General features: G+C 43.3%; 3 protein-coding genes across 3 annotated transcripts in view; all 3 read right to left on the reverse strand.

The window, feature by feature from the left end:
* chrnd (cholinergic receptor, nicotinic, delta (muscle)) overlaps positions 1–4,041 on the reverse strand; it is a 19,507-nt gene extending 15,466 nt beyond the window's left edge. The window contains exons 1-7 of the mRNA XM_047337937.1: positions 3,889–4,041; positions 1,797–1,942; positions 1,303–1,347; positions 1,032–1,141; positions 634–789; positions 397–506; positions 83–287 (exon numbers count right to left, since the gene is read on the reverse strand). Of these exons, the coding sequence (XP_047193893.1) occupies positions 83–287; positions 397–506; positions 634–789; positions 1,032–1,141; positions 1,303–1,347; positions 1,797–1,942; positions 3,889–3,946 (830 nt within the window). The 5' untranslated portion in view covers positions 3,947–4,041. The remainder of the gene's footprint in view (positions 1–82; positions 288–396; positions 507–633; positions 790–1,031; positions 1,142–1,302; positions 1,348–1,796; positions 1,943–3,888) is intronic.
* A 579-nt stretch (positions 4,042–4,620) lies between these two features.
* Positions 4,621–14,343, reverse strand: cip2a (cellular inhibitor of PP2A). Its single transcript, XM_047337938.1, has 21 exons — positions 14,045–14,343; positions 12,311–12,458; positions 11,653–11,765; positions 11,220–11,314; positions 11,022–11,118; positions 10,583–10,705; positions 9,981–10,126; positions 9,801–9,876; positions 9,431–9,673; positions 9,143–9,305; positions 8,900–9,047; positions 8,533–8,632; positions 8,009–8,121; positions 7,669–7,756; positions 7,353–7,427; positions 6,996–7,106; positions 6,687–6,883; positions 6,170–6,283; positions 5,968–6,050; positions 5,589–5,728; positions 4,621–5,440 (listed from the first exon to the last, which is right to left on the reverse strand). The coding sequence occupies exons 1-21, from the start codon at positions 14,144–14,146 to the stop codon at positions 5,294–5,296; spliced, it is 2,622 nt and encodes an 873-aa protein (XP_047193894.1). The 5' UTR covers positions 14,147–14,343; the 3' UTR covers positions 4,621–5,293.
* Positions 14,344–15,462: 1,119 nt separating this feature from the next.
* On the reverse strand, positions 15,463–23,036 carry LOC124851168 (NACHT, LRR and PYD domains-containing protein 12-like). Its single transcript, XM_047337939.1, is given in 8 exon segments — positions 15,463–15,614; positions 17,600–17,773; positions 18,154–18,327; positions 20,067–20,240; positions 20,777–20,801; positions 20,804–20,945; positions 22,253–22,305; positions 22,793–23,036. Coding segments are annotated over 8 exon segments (999 nt in total). The 3' UTR covers positions 15,463–15,601.
* Positions 23,037–26,090: the final 3,054 nt, after the last annotated feature.

The following is a 26,090-nucleotide window of genomic DNA, read 5'->3' on the forward strand; positions in this document are numbered from 1 at the left end:
CACACACACACCATATAAGAGACGTTTCCTCTCATTCCTCAAAGTGTGTGTTTCCTGTAAATCGGCGGTGTGGGGGGTGCACTGACTGTCAGCGGGCAGGTAGTAGACGAGCGAGGCCAGGAAGGAGATGAGCACACAGGGGATGATGATGTTGACGATGTAGAAGAGAGGTTTGCGTTTGATGACCAGGTAGAAGGTGATGTCCTGGTGCTTGTTGCTCTCCATGGGAATGTGTTTGTACGTGTTCCTCTTGGCCGGTCGGTGGTTGATCTCCCACTCGCCGTTTTCTGCCAAAACCAGTGAGGAGCAGCGACAAAGACAGAAAAGACCCAGACTGAGGTTTAGATAACTAAGCTGAAGTCAGGATGAACTCATTTGATTCGACGTGTGCGTCACCTGTGAAGCTGGCCGGGTCGATGATGATCCACTCCACCGTCCACTTGCTGGTTTCGTCCGCCTCTTCCTTCAGCAGCATCCGGATCTCTTTGGCGTTGTAGGTCAGAGAACTGCAAAGCAACATGGGAAACGGCGTTTTCAGGTTCATAAACAAAGTGACACACTCGACGCTCATCATCACTGATCCATGTTTCCTACAAGAAACAAAACTGAAACACCGCGTGGATTCTGTCTCACGTGAATTTGAGCGTGCAGTTCTGCCAGTCGAAGGGGAAGTAGTTGACGTTGATGGAGCAGGAGGAGCGGAAGATGGCGGGAGGCAGCCAGTAGCAGAGCCCGGTGAGATCGACCAGCACGTTGCTGTAGTAGGCCACCTGGAACTGGGCATCGTTACTGGGGAGAGGCAGAGGGGCCCGGTTAGATCGTACCTGTAAAACAGCCTCTGATTTCTCCTCACATACAAACACATGAGGAGAAATCAGAGGCTCGTGGTCTTGTTCAAGGTCAGAGGACGATGAACTGATCTTTAATATAGATTTAGACACTACAGCTGAGACGTATATCTATATGTGTGTGATAAACATGTCTTATTTTGTCTCCATACACACAAATGAATACAGAAAATTGAATCTCACTTGTTTTCCAGCACAATCTCTGGCAGCCACACCATGCTGGGCGGCAGGCGGAGCATCTCAATACCATCGAACTCTGTGGAGTTCCACGACAGCCGGTAGTCGGTCCACGTCTAACACATGCAACGAAGCAAAACCACAAAATATACAAACACAGCAACATTTGAGGATCTTTAAAATGTGCAGAATGCAATTCAGAATAAAGGTGTGTGTATTTAGAGGATCTATACAAACAAATATACAGACATTTTCCTGTAAAATAACTTTTACGTACATGATCGATCCATACGTTTGTCAGCAGGGTCTCATCTACTTCTTTCTGCAGAAGAAAGACACATGAGACTTTATTATTACCTCCATCTCCAAGGTCAGGGTTTGTCTGTGTGTTAGTTTGCAGGATTACGTAAAAACTCCTGGACCGAATATCTAGAAACTTGGTGGAAGGATGTGGTATCGGTCAAAAAACAACTCAGTAATAATAATTCATTGATCTTGATGAAGAAAATGAGGAGTGATATTTACGAGTGTGTGAAATTTGGTGTAGATGCAGATAAAACTTCAGGATCTAGTGAATTTAAATGTTTCATACGGAGACTGTTGAGCCTCGGAGGGATGAACTCTACTCAGAGAAATTCTAGCTGTTAAATATAATGGAGTGAAACAAGCTCAAACTAAGTATTAAAGTGATTCGGTATTACAGTCATCCAAAAACTTCATTTCACTAAAACAGTGAGAGACACACACACTTTAAAATAAAGGTCTTGGTACCAGAGAGATGAGGTTGGAGAGCGTGAGGGCGAGGTACACGTCGACGGCGTCCTGCTGCCTCTCCGTGGGACGCAGCTCTTTGTTGTATCCTCGCTCCTGAAACAGGTAGTGAATCAGACGCTCCTCCTCGTTCCTGCCCCAGCACTCTGACACACACACACACACACACAGCCACATACACATAAATATTACATATTAAATAAATAATAAGTGACATATACACACACACACACACCATAAGTTTACATTTACATTAGCAGCATGACGTCACCTGTGCACGTTAGAGAACAGGCCTCACTCCCAGAAAATAATACAAAAAACATCTCTATAAAAGAAAAATTAATTCATATCTATTTAATGATTTAATGTTCAACAAATCCCAAAAAGGACAAATGTCCTCAGTAAATTCACCTTTAAATCGTGTGTTTGTTAATTTTACAGTGATCTTCTGTAAACGTACTGCAAATGAAGGAACAAAGCAGTTTGTGTGTGTGTGTGTGTGTGTGTGTGTGTGTGTGTGTGTGTGTGTGTGTGTGTGTGTGTGTGTGTGTGTGTGTGTGTGAATGCCTACATGCTGCTCACATTTCAGTCCCTCATGGCAGCTGCTGTGACACAAGTTCCCTTCTACAGAGCTCAAACTGAAGCTGGAAGACATTTCTCATCTCCACACGTCCACACAGCCACACAGCCATGTTTATCAGTTTGTTTATCAGTTTGTTTATCAGTTTGTTTATCTGTTTGTTTCTCAGTTTGTTTCTCTGTTTCTTTATCTGTTTGTTTATCAGTTTGTTTATCTGTTTGTTTATCTGTTTGTTTATCAGTTTGTTTATTCGTTTGTTATCTGTTTGTTGAACAGTTTGTTTATCAGTTTGTTTCTCTGTTTGTTTATCAGTTTGTTTATCTGTTTCGTTGAACTGTTTGTTTATCTGTTTGTTTATCTGTTTGTTGAATGTTTTGTTTATCAGTTTGTTTCTCTGTTTGTTTATCAGTTTGTTTCTCTGTTTGTTTATCTGTTTGTTGATCAGTTTGTTTATCTGTTTGTTTCTCTCTGTTTGTTTATCTGTTTGTTTATCTGTTTGTTTATCTGTTTGTTTATCTGTTTGTTGATCAGTTTGTTTATCTGTTTGTTTCTCTGTTTGTTTATCAGTTTGCTTCTATCTGTTTGTTTATCAGTTTGTTTCTCTGTTTGTTTATCAGTTTGTTTATCAGTTTGTTTCTCTGTTTGTTTATCTGTTTGTTTACCAGTTTATTATTCATTTTGAGTTAATTGTTTGTCTGATCTCAAAATGTTGAGTTTCAAAGTTGTTTATCAGTTTAGTCTTCTGCTTGAAATTATCAGCTTATTATTTAAAAACAGCTATCGCTTGTTTCTCTGTTTGTTTCAGTTTGTTTATCAGTTTGTTTTTCTGTTTGTTTATCAGTTTGTTTATCAGTTTGTTTATCAGTTTGTTTCTCTTGTTTGTTTCTCTGTTTGTTTATCTGTTTGTTTCTCTGTTTGTTTCTCTGTTTGTTTCTCTGTTTGTTTATCAGTTTGTTTATCAGTTTGTTTATCTGTTTGTTGAACAGTTTGTTTATCAGTTTGTTTCTCAGTTTGTTTATCTGTTTGTTTATCAGTTTGTTTCTCTGTTTGTTTATCAGTTTGTTTATCAGTTTGTTTCTCTGTTTGTTTATCAGTTTGGCAACATATCATATATTTGTATTTTCTTCTGTTAAACTGAAGCCCCGCTGTTCTCTCAGCTGTTTAATTTTAGTTAAATTTATTTCAATAATTTGATTCTTTCTTTGCATTTAAGAAGATTAATCCAGTTAATTTTCCTTTAAAATAGGACTGAAATGTTTGATTGATTATCAGGATTGTCGACGAATAGATTCGCTTCATCTGTCGATTGGCGACCCAAAGTTTTTACAACTTCTCAGTGCAGGGGTCCAGATGAACATTTAAGTAACGACTAAATGTGTGACGATGAATCAAAACAAGAGGTATTTACAGATGACACCAACATTTCTGCTGCTTTTATCATCAACTGTTTTTAACTTTGGCTTCACATAAAAAATTGAGACCAGGTGAGATTTGAAAGAAAGACTAACTCACCAGATGAGAGCAGCGTGAGGAGGAACACGGTGCCGAGTGCTGCAAGCTGAAGCTTCATGTCTGACTGAAGGCTCCCGCCGACCTTCTGCCCAAAGACTGAGTGAGTGACAGGAGGCAGCTGCAGGAACACAAGAGGAGAAAATAGAAAACAGATCGAGCAGCCGGCTGCTGTCACCTCCACACTGAACGGTGTGTGTGTGGGACAGATACAGTAATATAACAGCAAACATGTGATGAAGAATTTAACAAACAATTTAAGTGCAGCGGACGAGAGAAATCCTTCATTCCTAAATGTTGAAGGTTTGAATATCTGCAGCTGAACATGACACCGTGTGCTCCAGCTAAAAGATCTGAGGTTTAAAAACTGAACTGATTATATTTGTAAATTCAGGATCTTAATACCTGAAATCAGTTGGACTTGATGGACAAGCTGCGTTATGGATTATGGATTTAAGTGTCAGTTAAAGTCAAAATACTGAATCCTGTCACTCACCTGATGGAGGATCTGAAGAACCCATTGATTGATGGTTTACTTTTGTTTTCTAGGTTATTAGTTATTAACATTAATGATGTTCTCTCTATATACAGCCTGACTTCTTTACTTTGTCTCCTGGTATCACCGACTGCTTTATTAAATTATTAAAACACAGGAATAGCTCAGAGGTGTGGACCAAACCGTTCTCGTTACAGCCAGACAGATTTAAAGTAGAAAGAAATTCTGAGACCAATATATCAACTGACATTTATGTCTTTATCAAACTCCTGTGACAGACATTTAATTGGGGTTTGGCATTTTACAGTTTAACCATAACCATCCTTATAAAGGAATCAACTGGTTACAAACCTTCAGTCCCGACAAATTTCCAAACTCCAGCAGGACGTCTGTCACTCACAGCTCAGAGTTACAATGTAAAAACTTCATTCACATACTGAAGCTCAGTCTCGACTTGTGAGAGAAAGTGAAAGAATTCAAACTGAATCAAGCCATTTATTCAGATCTGGACCGAATCTGATCAAATGAGTTTTACTTGATGAAAATCAGCTCATAAACATATTTACAAGAAGCAGCAGAGTGACTTCGCTGTTTTATACTGAATCTAAAATACACACACACATTTAATTTGGCCTTAAATCCAGTACAAACACAAATTCCATCATTTATTTATCAAACAATAAAACACAGACACAAACTTACAAAGATTTCAATTTAAAAATATTAGATTAATTTAAAAGGAGACCAAAAGTCTGAGACCATGAAAGTGTGAACTGGTCTCAGACTTCTGGACTCACTGTAGTTCATTGTGTTTTATTAAGTATAGTTATATTTAAAAAAAATAAAAATAAAAAGATCATAGTTAATAAAGTTCCTTTGAGTCTGTTTTTCCCTCCGTCACTCATCTGCTCCTCAAAGCGACAGGTTGACGTCGCTCTTCATCTTGCCGCTGCTGAGGCTGTGGATCATGGAGATCATGGCTGAGTGTTTGTTCAGCTCGTCCTCTTTCTGCTTCAGCTTCGTCTCCAGCTGGCTCTTCTGCAGCTCCAGAGAAGACGCCTGGACAAGAGGAAACGCAAAGTTCTCAGAGTAAGAAATCATTTAAGGTCTCAAGACCCATTTTGTGTGCGTGCGACAGTTTTAAACGAGGCCTCGGGTCTTGCGATGCATGCTGGTGTTTGATCTGTGCTTTAATGCTCCTCGTTACCTTGATGCTGGCGTCCTTCCTCGCCTGCTCCGTCTTGTTAAGTTCTTTCCTCAAAACATCCACCGTGTCCTCCAGGTCCCTCCTCTCCTGATCCTTCTCCTTCACCTTCTCCTCCTCGGCCCGAAGTTCACCACGTAGACCTGACGAGAAGGAGGCCGGGTTTTATTCAAGCACTGACGCACTGTCATTCTTATCACGACCTTCAGGAGGTTCCAGAGTGATTCTTGACTAAATCCAGGAAACAGACGTCAGACGTGGGATTTCTTGGTGTTTCTGGTGAAAACATGAAACTATGCAGAGATGCTGCTGAGTGTGTGTCAGTGACCAGCAGGTGAACATGGACACTCATGCTCTCAATGGGATTCAGCCTCTCACTGACCTGTGATGTCACTGTTTTTCTGCTGTAGATCTGAACGGAGAGATCTGACCTCCTCCCCTCTCTCCTCCAACTCTGACGCCATCCTAAGAAAGAGAAGAGGACACTGCAACGTGAACCTTAGACTGACCCTGACGACTTCCGTGTCAAGCTTTTCTGTACAGACAGAGAAAGATGGAGGGAGACATAAAGGTGTGTGAATTACTTTTCGTGTTGCAGCTGCAGAGCTTCGTGGTTCTTCCTCAGAGCATCGCTCTGTTTGGTGAGAGCGACGTGAGCAACCTGCTGCTCCCTCAGCAGCCGCTCGCTCTCATTGAACCTGCACAGGAGAACAACCTGTTACACATCTACAGGAAAAAAGACCATCGATCCCAGAAAATCAAACAGCCTCAACCTTTGAGGGAACTTTGCAATTTCTTTTTTGAATCACAGAAGACTTTATATTTTCATTATGAATATCGTTATTCATTTTCAGTAGATAAGTCACTTCATTCTACAGGATCTGGTGATTATGCAGCCAAAACAGATTTGATCCGCACAGAAATCTGATCTTTTGGATTCAATATACAAATTACAAAACTTTACTGTATATGTGGGATTTAACAATTTTCAAATGTTCATCTGTGGTTTTCAAAACCTGCATCCTCCCTGATTCATACGCACTACAGATGTTTAATGATTTATGTGCCTATAAGTCCAGTTGCTGTCCCTCTGCCTCTCACCTGTTGAGCAGGGCGTTGTATCCTCCTTTCAGACCCTGGTGCTCCTCAGTGTCCTGCTGCAGTCTGGCGTTGTGCTGCAGCAGCTCCTCCATGTCGGCCTTGGAGCGCTTCACCTCCAGCACCTGGTTGCTGAGCTCGCTCTGCAGATCCTCGCGCCGCCGCTCGGCTTCCTTCAGCAAGGAGCCAAGTTTAAGAGCCTGAAGAAAAAGAAACAGCAGAAAATAAGTGACAGTAACCAGAGGATTCAGGCTGTGGATGAGGAGACTGACTAACGGCCTCATGGTTTGATGTGTTAAGTGTCGGGGTCACCTCAGCCTCAGCTTGAGCTCGTTGGAAGCGAAACTGAGCGAGAAGACGGTCGGCCTGAGAAAGAGCGAGAGCCTTTGCCTCCAAAAGGTCCTGCAGGCGACTCTCCTGAGACTGATCACATGACAGGAAGAGAAATAACCCTCATTAACTCATTACCACAGAAGAAGCAGGATTTACTGCAGTGAAAATATAATGGTTGAGAAACACGAAAACCCCTTTGACCTCAGATCATAACACACTTCTGTGATTCCTTTAATTACACATCTTTTAAAGAAAAATAAGAAAATCATTTACATACATAAAGCAGTATTCACACAGTAAGTTCTTTTTTTTTTTTTATCTGACAAACGTACTCACCGCAAATGCTGAGATCTTCTGTGCATAAACATCGATGATCTCAGACACATGAGAGTCTTTAACCGGCTCCTGCAGCTACAGAAACAGAGAGTTGGTTTTTCAGCTGCTTTATCTGAATACTTTTTATGGTCCTGAAGAGATGACATGATTCAGAAATTCATGTTATCATAAAAACATGGCCCCCTAAGGTTATTCTATCGATGTAAATGATGAAAATCTGTGAAAACTCTAAACTTCAGTCTCAGTATATGATGCAGTTTTCAAACAGAACAACAAACCTTCCCAGTATTGATTTTTAAACACACGCAGTTTTTACCCCCAGGCCATTCTGCATCTTCTCCACCAGATCAGGACGCCCTGCCAATCTTTCCACTGAAGAGTCTCGAGGTACACTCGTGCTGACCCTGGGAGGGGTGGGACTTCCTGGCCAGCAACACGCTGACGGATGCGCTCACAACCTCGGGCGAGCAGCGTTGAGCTAAGCCGCGATAAGCCCCAGACTTCAAAAGTACAGTTTGACGAACGGGATCAACGACAGCACAGTGAATTTTTGTATTCATTTTACACCAGCTCAATGTTGTAAGACTTAATATGTCACCATTTGTGAAATGTAAATGTGTTTTGTGGCCATTTAAAACCATCCGGATGTGACTCACACCAACGAAGGGAAGTCTGGGAGGGGGGTGGCTTCAAACAGCAGCGAGAGTCCAGTCTGCACACGCTGCCTGTGGTGGGACGTCAGAGCCAGAGAGAGGGGAGTCGCTATCCTCTGGATCCTGACCGACAACGACAGAGACAAAAAGAGAAGTCACTGACAGAACCACAAAACAGGGAAGAGAGACGGAGAACAGGAAGTGAAAGGTGTGTGTGTGTGTGTGTGAAGCTTAATGTGTGAAGATATCTACTATTTTATCCCAACTAGTCACACCTGAAATTAAGTTTGAAATAGTCAGTGTGTTGTTGTAGATATCATGAACTTGAATTCCGACTAGTCAGAATACCAGATACCTTAAACTGGAATTAAAGATAATCTAATTTGAAGTCGCAGTAAAAGTCAAAATGACTCCAGAGAATGTTCGCTGACTGAGACATGTGCATTCTCACATACAGCCCCACTGGATCATTTCAGGATATTACCTGGAGATCAGTGCCGGTCTGAAGGTGGACTTTGAGTGTGTACCTGTAACATCCTGTAGAAGCTGGTCTCCATGTCCTTCACCTGCTGCCTCAGTTTGCTCATTAACTCCAGAGTCTTCAGCAGAGCTTCTGCACACACCTGACTGAGCCGACACCAAAAACACTCGACTAAGAACTTGAAACAATTCAGCTCATTTACTCAAGTAGCCAAACGACAGTTTAAAAACAAATCCCTCACAGAGCAAAGTCCTGCATTCCCAACGTTCAGTAAGGAGCATGTTCGTAAATCCTCACTATTGAGATTGAAATTCTATTTGATTCGTATAAGTTATACTGAGCTATGAAAACAGAACACTGATGAGAAGCCATGTTAGTTTAATGTACAGTTTATACCTTCATCTGTGACTCACCTGAGATCATTGTCAGAGCCGGGAGGGAGACAGGTAAGAGGGTTGTTGCCATGACAACAGGAGAGGAGGGACTCCGCCTGCGAGAGGCAGAGTTGAGCGCTCACCTGACGAGACACGATGGATCGGGTGGAGTCGTCAGTGCACAGGAGTGGCAGAGTTAAGGCTTCAGAACGAGCAGAAACACAAGAGACACAATATTCGCCGAAAGAAGAAGCAGAAGCGCCGACATCCTGTGAAGGATATGAAGCAGCAAACTGTTGACGTGTGTGATGCGGTGGCAGTGTTTTCTCAGGTGAGCGTCTCCCTTTGCAGGATCGAGGCCCCTCAGGAGCCCCAGCAGAACTGGAAGCAGCATTTCTATGAAGCTCACAACACGATCAGGTATAGTATCTGCTCCCAACGACTCCTGAGAAAACAGAAGAACAAAATAAAGAGAAAGAATAAGGGAAAACATATTTCAGTCAAAGATAAAGATACAGACAGTTTAGACAAAAACAACAGATAAATATAAAGACAGTTTCCCTCAGCTACCTTCAGTAGCTCATGCAACAGGTGCAGGGCCTGCAGCGAGCAAGATTCAGCGCCCTCCACAGGCGAGCTCAGCCACTGCACCAGGGCGAGGCCAGACTGTTCCTTGCGTCCCCCATTATCCAGACCGGGGCCCTGCCTTCGGCCCGGGGCTCTGAGTTTGGCTGCAGCCGGTTTGAAAACCACGTCACACAGGAGCGAGCGCAGACCTGAGACACTGCACATGGCCAGGAGCAGCTCCAACACCTGCAAAATACACAAAGGGCTGAATTTGCCTCCTTTGTCTCATTAAATATTTTGCTGCACCAGAATAATGTCGAGCATGTGGGCTGTTTAGTGTTGAGCGAATGCTGCCTGGTTTCTCTAGTCTCACCTTGGCTGCAGAATCTGGGTCTTTTGACTGCAACAGTCCTAAAACCTGAGACAAACATGCTGAGAAGTGCTGATACCTGGCAAAGGAAAGAAAACATTCACCTTTACCTCACAGCACATAAAGCCCCGAAACAGCCGCTGAGGTTAACTGAGAAATGTCTGTTTGTGTATGTGGCTGCACCTTGTGAGGAATTCTGCTATTTTGCAGTTTTTCAACAAGTCCACCAGGAGATCCACTGAGTATTTTCTTGTCAGAGTACCGTCGCCGTTCACAATGATGTTGAACACAAGCTGGAAGGTCTGATGTATGTTCTTTGCGTCAAAGAGCTGATGGGAACAAGCAGAGAAGATGAGTGAAGAAATAGTTGTTGAGATGAGTTAATGAGATAAATCACCTCATCACATTTTTGGAACTAGAAACTGAATATAAAGTGAAGTATATACAGTAAACTGAATGAGCACTTTATCAAGAACACAGAACTAATACTGATAAATTCACTTTGCTCTCATGACAGCTTCGGTTCTTCATGACGTGGATGTCGGGCAGATTCTGCTCCATGTCGACACGACCGCATCATTTAATTTAGGATGTGTCAGTGACATTCATGTCATTAAATTCATGTCATTACAATGTCACGCTTTTTCTTGCTTTGAGAAAGAAAGGCTGGAGGAGAAAGGAGGAGCCTTGTATCCACAAGTGTGCAGTTTTAAATGAAAGATGTTAAGATGTTTACTTTCACTGGGATTTAAATATAAGTTCAGTCGACTCCTGCAGAGTTTTACCTTCTCGCCAACCTTCTCGTTCAGGGTGAGGCTGGACAGTATGGACAACGTGAAGACCACCACCGTCAGGCTGTTGTGAGCCAGGAAGTTGATCAGTGTGCGGTAAAACGGCTTCACATTGTCCTACACAGAAAAACACACATATTACACAGAAGAACCAAGGTGTAACATCCATGTAAGCAACAAGCTGATGTTTGTGTTGTGGATTTCCTCTTCAGACCATTGTCAGTTACCCTGTGTATTGTTTTCACCCCCTTCTGTTTGTATTACATAAAGTCAAAGTCAATAGAGGCCGAACATTCTTACAACTGAGAAGCTGAAACGAGGGGATGTGTAGAAACAAATAAATCTATTCAATTAATTTTCCGTCAATCAACTGATCGATGAATCAACAAATCCTTTCAGCTCTGTCAGTGTCGGAGACTCAGCACAGACTCACCAGAGACTTGATGTGGCTCTGCACCGAGTGGTTGTCACGACACAGGTTGGCCATGAGGCCGAGGCACGGCATGATGATGTCGTCATTGTGAGACTGGCTGCGGTGAAAGAACGTAATGTGGTTAGCTTGAAGCCAACAATACAAAGCGATCCTTCACTGTGATTTATCATGCTGGGTGATGTGAGATGTGGGTTTTACATGTTGGTCATGAGAAAGGCGATGAGCTCATGGATGTAGTTTGTCGACTGGAAGGTGCGAGTGCTGTACGTCAGTTTCTGCAGCACCTGCAGACACTGAAAAAAAATACAATATTACCACATATGACCTATAAGATTGTTAACCATGCAATACAACTATAACTCATTGTAGCTTGGTTTATTTTAGCTGAGAAATTCAATTATACACTTGAAAAGGCCACAAATGCATCACGTCATCTCCTACTCAGGGGATAGGAAGTGACAGCTTTGACTAACGGAATAATTTTTGTGATTTGCTGTTAAAGAAATGATATTTAAACAATTAATGCCACTCAAAGCATTTTTTCATTCTAATGTTCGAAATGTGTATTGAAAACAACCTGCACAGAGAAGAGGACGCAGGACGTGACTCCAAACGCTCAGCAGTGACTCACCTGCAGTACCAGTGGGTCTGCTGGTGTGACGCTGTGGCAGTGGATGACCGAGGCTAAGGTGCTGGTGAGGTTATAGCTGCTGTGAAGCATCTCCCGACTGTCATCATCACAGGCTGCAGGAGAGTGAGGACAGGTGGAAAACACCATGAGCATCATGTCTCAGAGTGCGTTGGCAGCATCGCTTTCTGCCTCTGGAATCACACTCTCACTGGGCCTGGATTAAAACCTGCCGGTGCTGCTCTCTACTTTCACAATGTATTATCAAGAAGGCAGCTTTCTCTCCAGTTTCAGCAAGTTCAATTTAAGAGTTTTTAAGAATGATATTTAAGATCTATGTCAAGTACAACAGATATGAGGGAATATGAGAGTCCCAGAATTATTTACACTTGCTCATAACTGAAGATATGGTGAAGTAGACGAGTGGAGAAAAACCCCGGAAACACCAGGTTATCTCTCAAACTACAGACCGACAGTACGTAGTCTTTACCACAGACAAGCCGAGTACAGTCACATTAATTCTGACCGAGGTGATGGCAGACGATCAGTTATCAGTTCCATGTTGGTCTGTTTGTAATCTTATGACACCGTGTTAATATCTGTATCATTAAGACAATACAAACGAAAGAGGAAAGGTGGGTACACTGTGTATTTACACTACCTAGCTGTGCCAGCAGAGAGATGATGGAGCTGGTCAGGGAGGGGTTGGTGTTTGGGTTTCCAGCCAGCTCCACCAGTCCACTCACACATTCACTGGGTAAAACCTGGCCTGAGGACAGCAGCTGGTCACATCTCAGTCCTGAAACCTCCTGCAAACACACACAAGATGAGCCTGCAGTTATCCCACTGTGGAGCTACAACAATGCACATGATAGCCACTCATATTCGCCTCAGTCGACCTTTGTCATCACAGCAACATCACATTTTGTCTGGGCCGTTTTAAAATCTAGAAAGTAGACAAAGGCACATACATCCAAACTTGACCGACTCTGAATAGAAGCAATGAAAACCAGAAGACGAGAAATGTCCGCACACCAGTCGATGCTCCCACAAACCTTTTATCGGACCTCCCAGGCGGTTAATGTTTCGGGCACGGACCCCTCTTCAGACAAAGACCAAAGAAGAGGCACCACACGTACACCGGCACCAAGAGGTCACATGATCTTAATGATCACCGACCACCATGTCACCTTTTCTGCCCTCAGGTCACTTTGCTCTTCCTCACATGAATACTTCTAAATCCAATTTAAGATCCTGCATCCCTCCCTCCAGAATCCCTTCTTCCTTCCTTTACTCTTATCTTGTGTCTTTTACTGCATCCTTCTCTTGCACCACACTTACTTCATCCGTCACCGTGTTTTTAAAAGTACTGTGGCTCAACTCCATTGTTTTTAACGAGCTCTGAATAAACCTGACTTGACTTAAAACCCCGTCTTAAAAATATTTGAATACATATTAAAGACCCCTATCACCCCAGCCATAAACTGTTCTGCCTGCTGCCGTCTGGCCGACAGTACCGCAGCATCCGGCCCCCCCGCCAGGCTCAGAGAGAGTTTCATCCCCCAGGACATAAGACTTTTAAACTCCTCCAATCTGTCACAATTACACTCTGCACCTTAGCATATTTGCACTTCTTTAGGTGTATATATATATATATATATATATATATACACACATATCTATCGCCTGCTAAATGTAATTGTTGTGCATATGACAATAAACTCTTGAATCTTGAAGAGCAGGTGCTTTCTTTAACCACAGGAAGTACATTGTTTACAAAATAAATCCACACATCAGAACTTTCTGATTTAGCTTCTCCTCGAGTCCGAGAGCAAACCTGTTTCCTTCTGAGAGAATCGTGATCTCAAATCAAAAATGGGGAACATGGTACAGACGGCTATGAAGGAGCATCCCTCCCTTCAGACCACGGTTCTGTGGTCACGGTTCTGTGGTCACAGGATCCTCAGTGACCCGCGTTCACCTTCCCGACTTGACCGAGTTACCATCAGGAGACGTTACAGAGCCCAACAGTGTGAAACTCAATAAGACACATGTTGATTCGTCATGTCTCTTAACAACCTTCTGCCCTTTGTCTGACACACGCTACACTTTGTTTTTAGGTTTTAATGCCAGTTTATGTTTTTCATCTTTTATGAGTTATATCTTTTTAGTGTTTTTAAGGGCAGGTGCAATATTCAACTGACTTTTATTCTGCCTTATTATTCTGGGTTTTACGTGACACGTCCCTGTGTGCGTTGTTGTGGTGGTGGTGTGGTGGTATGTTGTTGTTGTTGTTGTTGTTGTTGTGGTGGCTCCAGGTTCTGCTCTGCAGCAGCTCTGTGGCCCCACAGCAGGTGTACTGGACGAGAGGAAACGACGTCCCGAGGGAACTCACCTCCACTTGTTTGTGTAGCTGCGCTGTGTTGTGTGTCGTCCTGCTGCCTCTGTACTGCTGGATGGCCAGCAGCAGGGACTTCAAACACGTCGTCAGGTCCATCCCGAGGGGAGCAGCACTTCGACCTGCGAGCAAACAGCAGTGAGTCCACACGTCAGCATCCTGCGACCATTACAGCCGCCGGGATGCTAAGCGCTAGCAGCTAACGAGCCCGGCGGCTACAGGCGCAGGAAGTGGACGAGCGCCGCTAGAAACTCGCGTTGTGTGTTTCACTCAACAACGCGATGTGTGTGTGTGTGTGTGTGTGTGTGTGTGTGTGTCCGCGCCGCTCGCTCGCGCTCTACCTGCACTTTGTGTGTTTACCTCAGAGAAACGTCACAGACTTCTTCTTCTTCTTCTTCTTCTTCTTCTTCTTCTTCTCCTGCCCTCAACTTCAAAACTGACCCGGGACAGACCATGTCAGAGGGAGGGGGGGGGGGGAGCACTCAACTGTACCAACAGAACTCGTCCAGATTTAAGTTTAATGGAATAACGGAGATAGATTATTAAACCAGTTTTATATTATAACAAGAATATATGACATGATGAACTGTGAGTCTTTGATTCAACGATCTAAGGAAACACACCCGAGGTGACACGTGATGGGAGGCGCCACGCAAGGTACGTAGGACGAGGGGCGGAGCTACAACCGACCGTTGTAGTCAGGAAAATAAAAATACAAAAAAAACTAGAAATTAAAATAAGCGAGGAGTCACTCGGATTAATATCTTCATATAATTCATTTTTGTCAAATTATTCAAGTTTGTTAAAACTGTAATTTTGAAGCCAAAGACAATTTCCCTCATTATGCACAATATATAACAGTATTTGAACTTTATTTACACAGCGTCTTTTAACATCATTACAAAGTGATTCAGAAGAATAAAATAAAAACTAAACCCAGACGAGGCCGATGAGAACAAGATGAAGGAACCTGAGCAGAGAGAAGGTCACTCAGTCCAGTTCCTACGTCAGTTGAATTCCATCAAGCTGCTCCACCTCGCACACACTCACAGAGATCAGTCCCATCAATGTGTGTGATTGCTGTCATCAAGTAACTTCCTGACTCGTCCTTCCTGTGTGGGCTCATTGTGTTGTTGTGTGGATGTGTGTGTTGTGTTGTCTATACCAACCAGCTCTGCTCCCAGTAAAACTACATGCACCACCATTATATAGACTGCACTTTAACACTTTAACTCTTAACAATATTCACTGTGCTAAAGTCATCTGTCTGTGCAATATCAATGGTTCATGTGCAATCCATTCCCTGTACATATTTACACTTTATGTATTTTTTAGTTTAATTACAATTATATTTTCAACAGAATAACAGAATACATATTACAACAACCTCCTCTGATTCCTCTGGAGCTCTGTCTCCACTCTGCCTCCCAGCAACAAGGCCCAGTCAGAGCCGCTCTACACACAAGCTGCTGCTGCTTCAGCCTCTGGATCCTCAGGACACAGCTCAGCCTCCGTCCACACACACTGTCCTCTTCACACTCAGCTTCACTAAGATCACCGCCTCCATCTGTTGAGAGAAGAAGACATCAGTGTTCCAGAGACTCACTTCATCAGCTGTGAGTCAGTGATGCAGCACATCCAGTAGAAAGAGCAGCAGGGACTTCAGTCCTGTTCAGAGGTGGAGCAGCTTCCTCTCTGCTTCATGTTCACGTGTTGGAATGAACACGCTAAGAGCTAAGTGTGTTTCCTCTGCATGTCAAAGTGCAGAGTGGACACCTGAGAGGTGGATTTACTGCTGTTACAGGTGAACACATGTTTCACTGTGTGTTGATGAACATCTGCTTCTGACAAACTGGGACCAGATGAGACAGATAGACCTCAGCAGAGGTTCTGCTCTGTATAAAGAGCTCCTGGTTACCATGGTGATGAGGAGAGGCTTCAGTCCCACTGATCTCAGAGCTGTGACAAAGATCCACCTGATCAGTTCTTCACTGATGAAGTGAGAGAACAAACTGTCTCAGATCAGATGAAGACGACACCATCTCTGTTCCTCGTGTGAGGCTGTCAGCTGTGGTCCAGCTTCATTTCCTGTTCACATGAAAACAACAACAACTGTCGTCTTCATGTCAACTCAATCAAATGATCCCAAGCAGCTTGTGGCTCGTCTGATTGGCCGACTGTTGTCTCTCTGTGTCTCTGTCCAATCCTGACGTCTGTCCTCATTGTCCTCTCACAGCTTCACTGAGGAAACACTGAGGCCTGAACTACGAAGACACTTCCACATGTCCAGGAGATCTTTCTGAGATCCAGCTCAACTGAACCTGACAGACACAGTCAGGCTAAGTGGTCACATGACGCTGGTTATCAACTCGTTAAGTTAACTCAGGTTTTCCTCATCGAGATCTGAGCGTGCACATAAAAGGGGCGGGGTCTACTGTGTGTGACCAATCACAGACATGGACAGTTTGACTGACAGCAGAGCCTCATATTCCACAACCAGGATCAAACTGTTCTATAATAAAAATCAGAGGAGAACAAACACATGATCCAGAATAAAAGAAACTCAGTCACAGCTGCTAAATGCAGGAAGAACAGCTGGTGAAACATCTGGGATCGTGTCAATGTGTAAGTTACAGCGCCCCCTGGTGGCATTTGGTAAAAATATATTACGTGACCACGACATAATAACGTGTGAACGAGATAAATAACTCGAGGCCACGAGATCTGAATCTGTTGTTTACTAACAAGACGAGTGGAAGACACACACTGTCTCACTGTCTCTGAGGACACACACTGTCTCACTGACTCTGAGGACACACACTGTCTCACTGTCTCTGAGGACACACACTGTCTCACTGACTCTGAGGACACACACTGTCTCACTGTCTCTGAGGACACACTGTCTCTGAGGACACACACTGTCTCACTGACTCTGAGGACACACACTGTCTCACTGTCTCTGAGGACACACACTGTCTCACTGTCTCTGAGGACACAAAATGACTCTGAGGACACACACTGTCTCACTGACTCTGAGGACACACACTGTCTCACTGTCTCTGAGGACACACACTGTGGTGGACACCTCTGACATCACTCCTCAATAGAAACACATGGACCTATCTTCAGGAAGCTGACTGAGTGCATCTGGTGTTTTGGTGACAGGATGAGTCTGGAGAGATTGAGATGTTCTGGGTGAGTTAGAGATCAACTGAACCAACCAGACGTTGATTTAAACTTCCCTTATCCGTCCCTTTAAGGAGAGTGTGCACCACACAACAGTGGAGAGTCACTGTGGTCAGTGGGCGGAGCTTCAATACGGGTTGATCTCCAACTTAACCTGGAGCAGGTTAGCCGTTCATCAGAAGTTACCATGGTGATTTACCTCGTTAAGAAGTGGACGAGCTTCGTAGGACTGAAAAAACTAAACCTGAAGTTAACCTGATAACCACAAATCCTGCTTGGTAGCACAGACCCTGGATCTGTGATACTAACTGTGTTTAGTAACATACTGATGAAAGCAGCGTGGACTGACTCCAACCATCTACTGACCTCAGAGTCTTCAGTCGACAGTCTGGACTCTGCTGTAGATCAAGCAGCTCCTTCACTCCTGAGTCCTGCAGGTTGTTGTATCTCAGATCCAGTTCTCTCAGATGAGAGGGGTCTGACCTCAGAGCTGAAGCCAGAGAAGAACAGCTGATCTCTGACAGTCTGCAGCCCCACAACCTGAATAAAGAATAAAACTTAATTGTAAATTAAACTGAGTTCATGTGTGAAAATAACAGACACATATTCATGTGAGCACAGACTCATAACATGGAAGATAAATATGAAATCAGACATGTTGGACTAAAAACGAGTCCTGATTCAGTACAAATAGATTATTTGGACCCGGTCTCTGTCCTGCAGATCAGTTTAGGAAATCCAGAACTAAACTCAGTGTTTTAACAAGTAGCTGAATATTTAAAATGTCACAGATTAATTAATAAATGGATTCAAGTTATGTATGAAGAGGAATTATGTTAAATTAGAATTAAATGAGATAAATTGTGTATAAATGGTGTTTTATAGATATGAGATCTACAAAAGTCAGTCAGTGAACTGACCTCAGAGTCTCCAGTCGACAGGTTGGACTCTGTAGAAAACCACACAGCTCCTTCACTCCTGAGTCCTGCAGGTTGTTTAGACTCAGATTCAGTTCTCTCAGATGAGAGGGGTTTGACCTCAGAGCTGAAGCCAGAGAAGAACAGCTGATCTCTGACAGACTGCAGCCCCTCAACCTGGATAAAGAATAAAACTGTAAATTAAACTGAGTTCATGTGTGAAAATAAAGGACTTTGACTAAACATCACTGTCTCTGTTTTCAGACCTGAAGTCTGAGTCAAGTTGTTCTGGACATTTTCTGGAACTTTTCCTGCAGCCTCCAAATAAAGTTTCTGAGTGAGTCCATGTGAGAATAGAGCAGGTGAATGTCCAGAGGATTCACAGAGAGCGAGTGGACGTGTTGACGAGGTTTCTAACACGTGACGGACGTGAAACTGGAAGAACACAAATATCTCAGGATGAAGAAGAGGAGCCGTACACGTAGAAGACGAAGACGTCAACTTGGAAACACGAGGAGATTCCAGATCTTTTGGTGATGAGGGCCGACGCCGGTGTGTGGATGAGCTGTAAACAACAACACTGATCTTTCCACAGCAGAGTTTATACGTCATGTCCGGCCTCCTGCTGCTCCACCCGTTCTTCATATGTGAAAGTCAAACTCCAGAAAATGTCCAGACACTATTTTACAGAGTTCATGACTGAAAACAGCTTGAAAGTCCTCGTGTCCTCGGGTTCAGTTGTTTGTAATATGTAACTTCACCACTAGATGTCTCTAAATATCTTGCTGGACATGTTCAGGAGTCGTACACGTGAACAAGTGGACTACGTTCACATGTACGACACCTGGAGACGTCACTAACTCCTTCACAGTGAACCTGTAACTTAACATAACTTAACGTAACCATGGTTATCATGGAGATATGTGTTTTGGCTCCGCCCCTCGTCTGAATGTTCCCACATGTTCCTGTTGCTGTGAACGAGTCGGACCCGGACAATCTCCTGCTGCTGCTTCAGCTCCAGAAAATGTCCGACCCACTTGTCAGAACATGTTCCACAGTTGATGTGTGCAAAGGGCGAGCAGTTCTATGATCATGTTTTCTTGAAGTGGCGATGATCTGAGCAGCAGTTGGACCAGTTGAAAGTGGTGCAGGGAGCCTGAGGAACACGTGTGTACAGGGCGGGACAGAGATCTAGTGGTGAAAAGATAAAGGCATGGACGACCCCGTGTAAGTCCTGAAACCAGAGGAAGGGTTTCATGTTGGAAATGAACCCAAAGTGGAAGAAACAGGGCTGAAGAACTTGGTCCTAAAAATAAAAGGAATCAAATATAATCAACTTGGACTCTGGACCCTGAGCCCAGTCCCAGAACACCAACGCAGCACGCTGTCATGTGGTCAGTCCACAGGACCACCGGGACAAGTCCTGGTTAGCTTCCACAGAAACATTACATGGACACATTGTCCAGCATTGGATTGTTTCTCTGTCAGTAAAACTTCAGTCACATTGAGCCGGACTCGGTCCTCAGCTCATTCTACAAACATCTCTCAGCTCAGTATCAGTGTTCACTGTTAGGAACACATGTTCTGCACTTTGACCTTCAAGCTCCAGTGTGGAAGATTCAGGTGAAAGGATCCATTGTTAGAAACTGAAGAGAAAAGAATCCTAGAGATGTTTTCACTAGTTTCATCTGAATTGTACCAGTTGTTGTTTTCTTTACTTTAGAATGAGACATTTGTATTTAAATACTTTATGTTTAAATACTTCATATTTAAATACTATTTATTTACATATTTTATATTTAAATACTCTATATTTAAATACTTTACATTTAATTACTTTAGAATTAAATACTTTATATTTAAATATATACATTATATTTAGACTGAACCTTTAACATTAAAACATGATGTCTGACCTCAGAGTCTCCAGTCGACAGGTTGGACTCTGTAGAAAACCACACAGCTCCTTCACTCCTGAGTCCTGCAGGTCGTTGTCACTCAGATCCAGTTCTCTCAGATGAGAGGGGTTTGACCTCAGAGCTGAAGCCAGAGAAGAACAGCTGATCTCTGACAGACTGCAGTTCCACAACCTGGATAAAGAAATATGAATATTAGAATGTGTCCTCCTGTTGTTGTGGATCGTCATCATGTCAACACAGACTCTCAACATGCTGCTGACTCCTCAGTCCAGTCTGTGACCCAAAGATAAATATCAGATCAGACATGTTGACCATTGTTTCCATTCATCTCCTTCTCTGTGTTGGTCACTGAGCAGGTTTGTGTAATTAAACACTTGTTTAAAGTAGGGATGGCCTCGGGACAGTCACTTCCCTGTTTGTTTCCTATACTTATCAACTGTCCAACGTGTTTCAATAAGAAAGGTTCTATTTTGAAAACCTGAGGAGGACGCAGTGCCTGGCCTCAGTCCACATGTTATTGCATGGACACTTTCTTAGTGATCAGGAGGTGAGTGCAGGCAGGAGTTGATGAGGTGGACGTGACTGACAGGCTGGGGGTGAGGGGACAGATGACGAGGGACAGTGAGCAGCAGCAGAACTGAGACAATTTAAATAAATAAATGACGAATAAGAAAGAAAGTCTGAAAAGTGAAGAAGGATTTAAGGACCCCAGAGTCTCCAGTCGACAGTTTGACTCTCCAGTCCAGAACACAGCAGCTTCACTAGTGAATCCTGCAGCTTCGTCACCAGATCCAGTTCTCTGAGATCTGAGGGGTCTGACTTCAGAGCTGAGCCACTTCTTCCCAGTGAGTCCCTGAGAGTCCACAACCACTGAGTCTGTAATTAAAGAAAATATCTGTTAGAATAAAAATCAGAAAACACAACATTCATACAAAACGTGATCATGTGACCCTCACCCTGGTAAATCTCCTTGCCTCATGAATGTTAAAACTCTCAAGAGAATCCTTTCAGATTTGGTTCAAGCGCTCATTCAGACTGACAGAGGAACTCATTAGATTCAGGTGGTCAGAGGTCAAAGGTCAAGGTCACACAACATGTTCATGGCCTCTTGAAGTCTCCAAGTCTGTCTTTAGGGATTTCACATTTTGACCAGTTGGACTCAAAGAGAAACTGATTAGATTTCAGTGGTCAAAGGTCAAAGGTCACAGTGACCTCATATTATTGTGAATGCAACATGTCAGGAACCTGGAGGGACGGACACTGCACTGGTTGGTGGTGGCGTACAAACGCAGGGTGGGAAATGCCACACACACACACACACACACACACACACACACACACACACATACACATACACACACACACACACACACACTTAGAGGGTCATACTCATATTTATGTATTTGTAATTTCTATTAAAGGCTGAATGCACGAGCATAAATATACACAAAGAAATGCAGTTATGCAACTTTATCTGTTCAATGGCCAATATTCACATTAATATGAATTCATATTTACATCTGTTCAATCTTTTATCTTCCTGGGGTTCATCAATGTTCTGCAGAGTTCTGCTACTTGCAGCACAATGTTTTTACAAAGGTTTGACTTGAATATGGTCATAAATATGAATAATAATTTTGTATATAAGTACATATTGAACATTAGTTCTCCAGCTGTCACTCACTCACTTCCATTGTGTGTGATATGACTGAACTCTTTGTCTGTAGGAGTGAGACAGGTGACCTCAGGAGGCCTCAACTAGTTTGGATGCAGATTTCAATCAACCACTGCATTATTCAAATGTTGCAGCCATTTTAATTAAAGTTCTTTGTATTAGTGTTATTAATAATACAGTTCATGTTTAAACTGTAAATATCAAGTCTCAGTTACATTTCTTGCCGTAAGGGTTTGATAACGACATTCAGGAATCATTGTCAAATTTTTCATAAATTGACAATGAATATCGTGTATTTCAGATTTTCTTTCACTCTAATATCGATATGGTTTTTGAAACTAACTCTCAGAAAACTGATGCTTTAGGATGTCTGTTGATGCAGCTGAGATGAAGCTGTTAGAGTTAACGTGATTAAGAATAAAGTAGTTTACAGCATCTCCATGACAACAGGGTTATTCTTTAGAGCAGAATATTGTAATTCTCAGTACAGAATATACAGTAAACTTACTTTACATGTTTCATCTGTAGTTGCCGATTGTGGATGGTCCGTTTTGGGTTTGTCTAAAAGAAATAATCATAAGAAGAAACATCACATAATAAATTATCAGCAGAATTATTGTAAATATTATCATTTACCTTCATAAAGTAGTATAATGGCTGCTCCAGCTCCTATCAGCACACACAACGAGTACCCGACCAGCAATTACTGCAACTGGAACCTGAAACCTGTAATTCAGAGAGTAGAACTGTAGCATCAACAAAGTGCAGGATGCGTCTTTCAGCAGAAAGTGCAGTGTGTGTGTGTGTGGCCTCCTCGCTCCTGTATGTCTCCCGACAACATGTGACATGATGCTCCTGATGAGCTGGAGGACGAGCCCTGGGGAATCTGCTCCACCAGGAGGAACCCAGGCCCACTGCACTGCCTAAGGTCTGACAGTCGCCTGAGGATTTCATCAATCAGTTCTGCCTCATGGGATCTTACCTTCCTATCGTCACGCAGCGTTGATGAAATGCGTCTCCTCTTTCACTACTGAGTCTACAGGTGAACGCTCCTGGTGATCTGAAGATAAGAGGTGCAGCGTGAGGCTGTCTGACGCTGACACATCTCCACCTGCTGCCTCCACTTTGAGACCCTGGGGGCCGGCTCCGGTCTGTTCAAGCAATGATCTGATCAGGTTGAACTTCCACAGCAGGTGTGTCGGGGGTTTGGTGTTTGGAGCATAGTCGATGTTGTTGAGCCAAACAGAAACACATGGACGGGAGCTGAAAAGAAAAGGATCAAATAATATCATCGTTGTCAGAATGTGGTTTCAGGCTCTGATGAGACTTTCTGAACATTTCCTATCATCAGAATGATTCATGTGGAGGAGGGTGTGGCTCCTGGAGTGATGAACTGAACTAGAAGGTCACTCAGTGAGCTTGATACCCTCCAAGGACCAACAGTCAATTCAAGTTGCACCACATTTCACACACATCTGTCCTCTCTGTGGGAAAATGTCCAGAAAGGTCCAATGTTAAAGAAAGAAAACTAATGGATCTGTTCAATGTTCCATTTGTTTGTTGGGCTTTAAGCAACATTACACAACAACTACTGGACAGATTTCATGAAACTTGGCAGGAAGGTGTAAGTTATGGGTCAGGCTCAGAGAAGAACTCATCACATGTTTGTGTGGATCTAGATTTGTTGTTTTTTCACATTACTATTGTGAGAGAGGACGTTTTTCAACCTTTTTCATTGATTTCCCTGCGAATAACTGATGAAGATGAAGAAACAATCTGACAAATTTAGAGGACTGATATTTATGAGTGTGAACTTTGGTGCAGATCTGGCCTGTGAATTTCAAAGTGGTTTCATATGAGACTGTTGGGCCTTGTGGAGGTCTGAGCTCTACCGAGGGACCTGTGGCCCAATGCTCCATCCTCACAACTAGTTTAGTGGAAATCTGTTCAGCAGACAAAGAAACAAAGTAAAGATTGAATCAGCATTGATATAAATGTCAGTTATCTGTAGGAGCAGATATAAATATGCAGCCGTATCGGTGAAACAAGCAAAGGTTCAGTTCCATAGAGCAGATTAAAACGTGACTGGGTTGATACCACACCGCGCTCCTCCTGCTACTGCGAAAGTTGGGAGGCTGCAGATCAGAACAGTGTCTCTGTCTGACAGTGTCAGTGTGCTGCTGATCTCATAGAGTCATGTCTGGCCCTCCTTCACTGGGAGGGTTTGGATCTGAAGGGTCACGGGTTGATCGAGGCCTGGTGGACCAGGTGAGCTGCGGCTCGCATCCTTCTGAGCGCAGGTGAAGCTGTTCTCCACCTGCTCAATGTCCACGTGACGACCGGAGCTGCAAGACAACATTTCTTTTAGAACTCATTGATCATCTTTGCCTGTGCACTGTGGAGCTCTTCATTAATTTGACTTATTGTGCTTATTATTTAACATGCCTTCATAAGAGCCAATATGTGGAGCTGCTGACATCAGCTGTGTCTCAATTCAGGGGCTGCATTGAAGACCGAGCCCAAACTTGTGATCCGCCCCTGCCCAACCTGTCCCAGGATTCATTGCACTTTAGTGACTAACCATGTTTCAAAGAGGTAATGGTGCCGCGCAGCAACGAGACGTCCAATGCTTTAAGTATCAGCCTAACTCAACCTAACAAGTACACACATGTTAAACAAGGTAACAGCAAGAAGAGACAAATATCATTTCTAGTATTTGTGATCTGTTTTCACTGAGTTTCTTGGTCTGCTCAGGTTGATGAATGACTCTGTGGACTCCAGTGATGGTGCTGGTAGCACTTGTATCTGCCCTGGTCCTGAAGCTGCAGCCCTGTCAGCCTGATCGAGGAGCTTCTCTGGAGATCTGCTCTTGAACAGCGATGTCCGGCTCTGTAGCGCTCGCTCTGGAGATCAAACTGGTCTCTGGCTCTGTAGTAGGAGTGACACGAGTGTTTCTGGTTCCACCTGCATCCAGTGGATGGCTGGGTCTGTACCAGGCTGGAATTGCAGGGTAAGATGCAGCTCTCGCCAAAAACGCAGGAGAGACCTCATCATCTGTGAGACACCGTAAAAAAACAACTAGTTCAGATCAACTGTGGTGAATAGAAGCTTCTTTAAAGAGCAATTAGAGCATTTGCTCAGACGGATTGTGAATGTAAATATCCTTGATGGAACTGTCTGTCTGTTTGGCTGCTTGACAGTTAAATATACAGTAGTTTTATCTGGAGCTGCTTTCACAAGAACAACTCCCTGCCACACGAGGCATTCGAATGTGTGTAACGCATACTTACTGTCAAACCAACAATATGGACTAAAAGAGGCTCAGATTCACACCAAGCTGGGAAAGTTGTGTGTTGATCACAGAAATGTTCATTTAGAAAAATTGACCTTGAGATTCAGCAAAAATCTGAACACTTTGATGAGAAGAATTTAGGATCTGAAAATTTAGATGTAAAGAAAGATTCATTTTTTAGAGTCTCGTTTGTGTGGGGGTATGTGTGTGTGTGTGTGTGTACAAATAACACACACACACACACACACACACACACACACACACACACACACACACACACACACCCTGTATAAACTCCTGGTATAAACGCAGCTCAGCTGCAGAACCAGTTGATCTTCACCCAGTGTGGAATGTAAGTTAATTTATTTAGTTGCTCATTGTGAAGGTTTGTCAATGAACTTGTGTTTCCGGTCATCATAACCATGGATCTGTGAAGGGACTCCAGACAGAAGGGTCACCAGCGGAAGTGGTGGTGGTTTTGATTGAGCTTGACTTGATGGGAACATAAACAACATGTCTCCTGGTTCAAGTCCACATTGTTCAGTTCTTATTTTACTGTGAAGTCTCAGTGAAGGAGAATCAAAACCTCGGCTCCATGAACATCAGACAAGTGGAGAAACAGCCGGTGACTCCGGTGGAATAACGGTTATGTTGATGGACTCCACACTGGCCACTCTACGACACGTGTTTCTACTGGTTTCCACACACAAGATACTACAACCAGTGCCGGCGCCAGCCCACACAGGGGAGAACAAGGCAATTTCCTCAGGCAGCTCTTCTTGGCGAGGGCGATGAAATGTATGATCACCAGCTGTCAAGAGCCAGAGGTCATTCCAATTTAACTTTTATTTAACTTCACTTCAGACTCGTAGGTCAGAGGTTGACTCCTTTGAGAAAATAAAACCATTGAGATGGGAAACTGCAGCGACGGAAATGACCTGACCAAGAATCTAAAAAGAGGCGATTATTAAGGAGCAGGTATTCAAACCCAGAGGTATGAATACCCGAACCCTCTTAACAAAATTCACTGTAAGCAATACATATTCTCACACTG

The sequence above is a fragment of the Hippoglossus stenolepis genome, chromosome 19 (genome assembly GCF_022539355.2).
Source record: "Hippoglossus stenolepis isolate QCI-W04-F060 chromosome 19, HSTE1.2, whole genome shotgun sequence".
NCBI lineage: Eukaryota > Metazoa > Chordata > Actinopteri > Pleuronectiformes > Pleuronectidae > Hippoglossus > Hippoglossus stenolepis.